The sequence below is a fragment of the Sesamum indicum genome, linkage group LG3, assembly GCF_026168435.1.
Source record: "Sesamum indicum cultivar Baizhima isolate 11 linkage group LG3, ASM2616843v1, whole genome shotgun sequence".
Classification (NCBI taxonomy): Eukaryota; Viridiplantae; Streptophyta; class Magnoliopsida; order Lamiales; family Pedaliaceae; genus Sesamum; species Sesamum indicum.
In genome coordinates this window covers 17,719,856-17,724,123 of record NC_142659.1, presented here as the reverse complement: position 1 = coordinate 17,724,123, position 4,268 = coordinate 17,719,856, and the positions used below count along the sequence as shown (strand labels likewise).

General features: G+C 43.8%; 1 protein-coding gene across 1 annotated transcript; it reads right to left on the bottom strand.

The window, feature by feature from the left end:
- On the bottom strand, nucleotides 1-4,029 carry LOC105158103 (Leucine-rich repeat protein kinase family protein). The gene is made up of 2 exons (XM_020692605.2): nucleotides 3,668-4,029; nucleotides 1-3,475 (listed from the first exon to the last, which is right to left on the bottom strand). Exons 1-2 carry the CDS (start codon nucleotides 3,738-3,740, stop codon nucleotides 249-251), a joined length of 3,300 nt encoding a protein of 1,099 aa, XP_020548264.1. The 5' UTR covers nucleotides 3,741-4,029; the 3' UTR covers nucleotides 1-248.
- Between the last annotated feature and the right edge of the window lie 239 nt (nucleotides 4,030-4,268).

Sequence of the window (4,268 nt, the reverse complement as noted above, 5' to 3'; positions counted from 1 at the left end):
TTTTTGTTGGAACAGAATACTTCTTTATTCAATTCAAATGGTATTGATGATCAGTTCTGGAGTACGTCAGAACTGAAGAATGATCTCTATGCGAAACATTGTACATTCTAGCAAGAAATTTTATCAACAAAACTGCTCTTGTTTTCTCTAAGAATGTGTATATAATTACAGAAAGAATCATGGCAAGGAAGTCTATACATATTGAAGTTTCCTGTAGAAGTTCTTGACATAATCCCAAGTCGATCACATCATTCTGATGGAAGAAAAGAGCCAACTGTAGAACCCTTTTCGCCACAAGAAATCCTGAACAACATAGCTAAAACCTCCTTCATATTTGGCCTAAAATGAGGGCTCTCAGCCGTGCACCATATCCCTAGCCGGAGCAATTCACTCATCTTCTCTGCCCCTTCTGCTAGGCCAGATACCAAGAGAGCCACTGGTATTGTTGCTCTTTTCAATCCTACTTTCCCGTCTCCCATCACCCGTTTGGCCCATTCGACTAGACATTCTTCCCCTCCATCCACAGCCCGTCTCCCTGTGGCCAGCTCCATTGCCAACACTCCGTAGCTATACACGTCCCCCTTAGTCGTGGCTTGCCATGTCTGCCCGTATTCTGGTGCAACATAGCCGACTGTCCCAGCCACCATCGTGCTCACATGACTACCTCCAGCATCCACCACTCGTGCTAGCCCAAAATCCGTCACCCGGGCCTTGCCATTCTTGTCAAGAAGCACATTACTGGCCTTGACGTCTCTGTGTACTATACTAGGGTAGCATTCGTGGTGCAGAAAGACTAAAGCACGTGCTACGTCTATTGCAACCTCTAAGCGTCTCCTCCAGTTGAAGCTTATTCGGTCAGTAATTAGATCCTCCAGGCTCCCTCCTTCCATGTACTCGTATACGAGCAACTTCTCTGATCCGTTTAGGCACCACCCATAGAGTGTGACAAGGTTTGGATGAGGCCAGCCGAAGCCACTCCGACTCAAAACTTCCATTTCAGCTTTGAATTCTCTTTCCCCCTCTATACCTTCTGTCTGCAGTTTCTTCACTGCCACTTCTCTGCCGTCAGGCAAAAGTCCTCTATAAACGGTTCCAGATCCTCCCCTGCCGATAATTCTATCATCTGAGAAGCTCCTAGTGGCCTTCAAGATGTCAGAATGTGTGAAGGCTGTTTTGTCCAGACGGATAACCTTTATCGTGTTAGACAACCATGGTGATGATGATCCTGAGCTTGATGCAAATTCAAGATGATTCTTTGAACTCTCTAACAGATATCCCGGAGAGTCTATTGGGCTCTTCACAAGGAGGCAAACTATGAGGGTCATGAGTCCACAGACTAAGAAGGCAAGAATCAAGACCAAAACCACTAGAAATGTGCCCATTCCTCTGGCATTATTGCCCCTTACATTCTCTTTCGGCTGCATGTCGTTCGTTGTGTTATTCATGAATGGAGGAAGTCGTAGAAGTGGGTCGCCCAAGAACGACCATTTCTCAAATGTTGCCAACTGACCAGTTGGTGGGATAACACCGGATATGTACGGGTTGTAGGATATGTTGAACTTGCTCAAATCTCCCAAGCTGTTCAAGCTCATGGGAACCGCACCGGAGAAATTGTTGTACGACAAGTCCAGATTTTGTAAGCACTTGAGGTCGCCAATCTGCACTGGGATCTCACCAGAAAACATGTTGCGAGAAACGTTGAGGACTACTAAAGGCAACTTCTCTATGTCCGAGGGAAGTTTGCCTGTGAACTGATTGTTTCCCAAGTGAATCATACTGAAATTAAGCATGTCGCCGATTCCGACAGGGATCTCACCAGACAACTGGTTGCCACTAAGTTGGACATAACCTGATATCTGAGTTGTCCGGATATTCGTACCTGGCAAACAAAGTGAAAACAGACCATAACCTTTGAGAATCTTTTCCCATAGGCTTCTGCAGCTCTTTCTTGTAAGGAGTTTGTATACAAAGCTAAACGGAGGATAATCTGCCGGTATCCACCTCATCATAGCCAAGCATTCCCCTGAGCCAGCAGGCATATGATTTGCCCTGTTGAGCATAAACGTCGGTGTAACATTAGCACCAATCCTCATCAATTGAGGAGGGATTGGACCTGAAAGTTGGTTGTTTGCGAGATTCAACCATAACAAGCTGTTGCAGTTTCCTAGTTCTGGTGGGATTGCACCTATAAGTGAGTTGTTTGCGAGCATCAACCACAGAAGTGATCTCAAATTTCCCAAGCTCGGAGGAATAGAACCGTTTAAGTAATTGAAGGAAAGATCAAGTGCCTGGAGTCCCGTCATATTTCCGTACTCGGGCGGTATACTTCCAGTAAACTGATTGTAGGCAAGAACCAAGAACTTTAAGCTTGCCATTTGCGAGATTTCAACTGGCAATGGACCAGAGAAATTGTTGTAGCTCAAGTCCAACCGAGCAATGTTGGGCAGTTTGAGAACTCCGGACGTATCTATCCCCCCAGTGTATGAGTTTCTATGCAATAGAAGAAACCTCACCTGCTTTAATCGTCCAAAGATGCCTTGTATATCCCCTCCAAAGTGATTGCTGCTTAAATCCAGAAACTTCAAGTTTCTGAGGCCTACTAGAGACTCTGGAATCTCTCTTGAAAAGTTGTTCTTCCCCAAGTAAAGTTCTTGAATATTAGGCAGTGATCCTATCTCTTCAGGAATTAGCCCTGTAAACCTGTTGCCCCATAACGTTAACACCTCCAAATCTTTACAGTTAGAAATTTCTGCCGGAAATTCTCCAAAGAACTCATTTTCGGACAAATCCAGGGCCCGTAAGCTGCAAGTCTGAGTGAAAATCCATGTGGGAACAGTGCCGGAGAATCCATTGTCAGACAACGAAACTTCCTGTATTTTATCGAATCCAGGCCATATATCTCCCACCAAATTATTCGTGCTGAGATCAAGATACTTCAGATTCCAGCATTTTTCAAAGACACCACCCACCTTACCAGTGAAATTGTTGTTAGAAATATTTGCTACCACCAAATTGCTGCAATCTTCAGGCACAGTTAGTCGGATATCGGCCTGGATTCTGTTCAGGGACAGATCAAGAATCTCCAAATTCCTGAGCGCTGTCAGGTTCAGCTCCCCGTCAATTATATTGTGGGACAAGTTCAAGAATTTCAGGTTCTGGCACCGGCCTAAATCCTCCGGGATAACTCCTCCAATGGTGTTCCCCGACAGGTCAAGGTAAGACAACGCTGTCAAAGCCGACAAGTTCACGAAGACAGTCCCAGATATGTTGCAGTCTGAAAGATCGATTCCCGTCACACGATTCGTCGCGTTGTCGCAGAAAATTCCAGGCCAGTTGCATGGCGACAGGTCATTCGAGTTCCAGTTGATGTACTTCCCCTGATTAACAACAACAGGATTTTCACTCTGCAGAAATGACTTAAGCTGCAGCAGTATTTCCCTGTCTGTCTCCAGTGATTCTCCAATCACAAGCCTCCCTGTCGATATGACAATCACAAAGAACCAAAACAGTGTTTTCAGCACTTGTAATAACTGCAAGTCAACTCTGAATCAAAAATCATCCTCGAAAATCCCACCTCAAATAAACAAATCAAACAATCTTATATAAATGCATTAAAAACGTGGGCTCGAATCAAGAAAACCTCGGATGATCTCTGTCCGAGAAATACCTGTAACTAGGATCAAGAAGCTGAGCCACAGGACACGAAACGAGGAATGATGATCGATCTCGTCTTCTGACATGATCAGCTCAGCCAAATCCTCTCCTTGCTCTGCTGTTACTCTTCGATATTCGGATTTGTCAGAAACCCTGTCGGGATTTCATGTTTTCAGAAAATCCAACAGGAAAAAACCAACGTGAAATTACAAAGAAAGAATGGGATATTTTCAGGGCAGTCAAACGTCGTGAAAGTGTAGTTGAATACTGGAGGGCCTGCAGATGGAGAAAAGCAAAGTTTGAACAGATGCACGTAGGCTGAAAATATATATATATATATATATATATATTTATATATATTGGTTTGTCAGCACTCTGATTATGAAAAAAAGTGATTTGAATATTTGGTGATTTGATTAAAATAGAAAGAATTGTTGTGGGTTTAGTGATTGTCTTTTCTTGCTTAGTATTTGTTGTTGGTGTGTGTGGTGGGAAAAGAGGAAGATGTTTATTATTCATGACAGACAGCCGCCCAAGTTGACCAGTGTTTCCATGTTCTTACCGGCTATATTTGAATCAAACTTTCAAAAGAGAAAGTCAGTACATGTTTTCCA

Excerpts from the sequence above, each read along its gene's own strand:
- LOC105158103 (XM_020692605.2), bottom strand. The coding sequence starts at position 3,740 with ATGTCAGAAGACGAGATCGATCATCATTCCTCGTTTCGTGTCCTGTGG. Across the intron at positions 3,476-3,667 it reads CTTCTTGATCCTAGTTACAG|GGAGGCTTGTGATTGGAGAA; the intron begins GTATTTCTCGGA and ends TCATATCGACAG.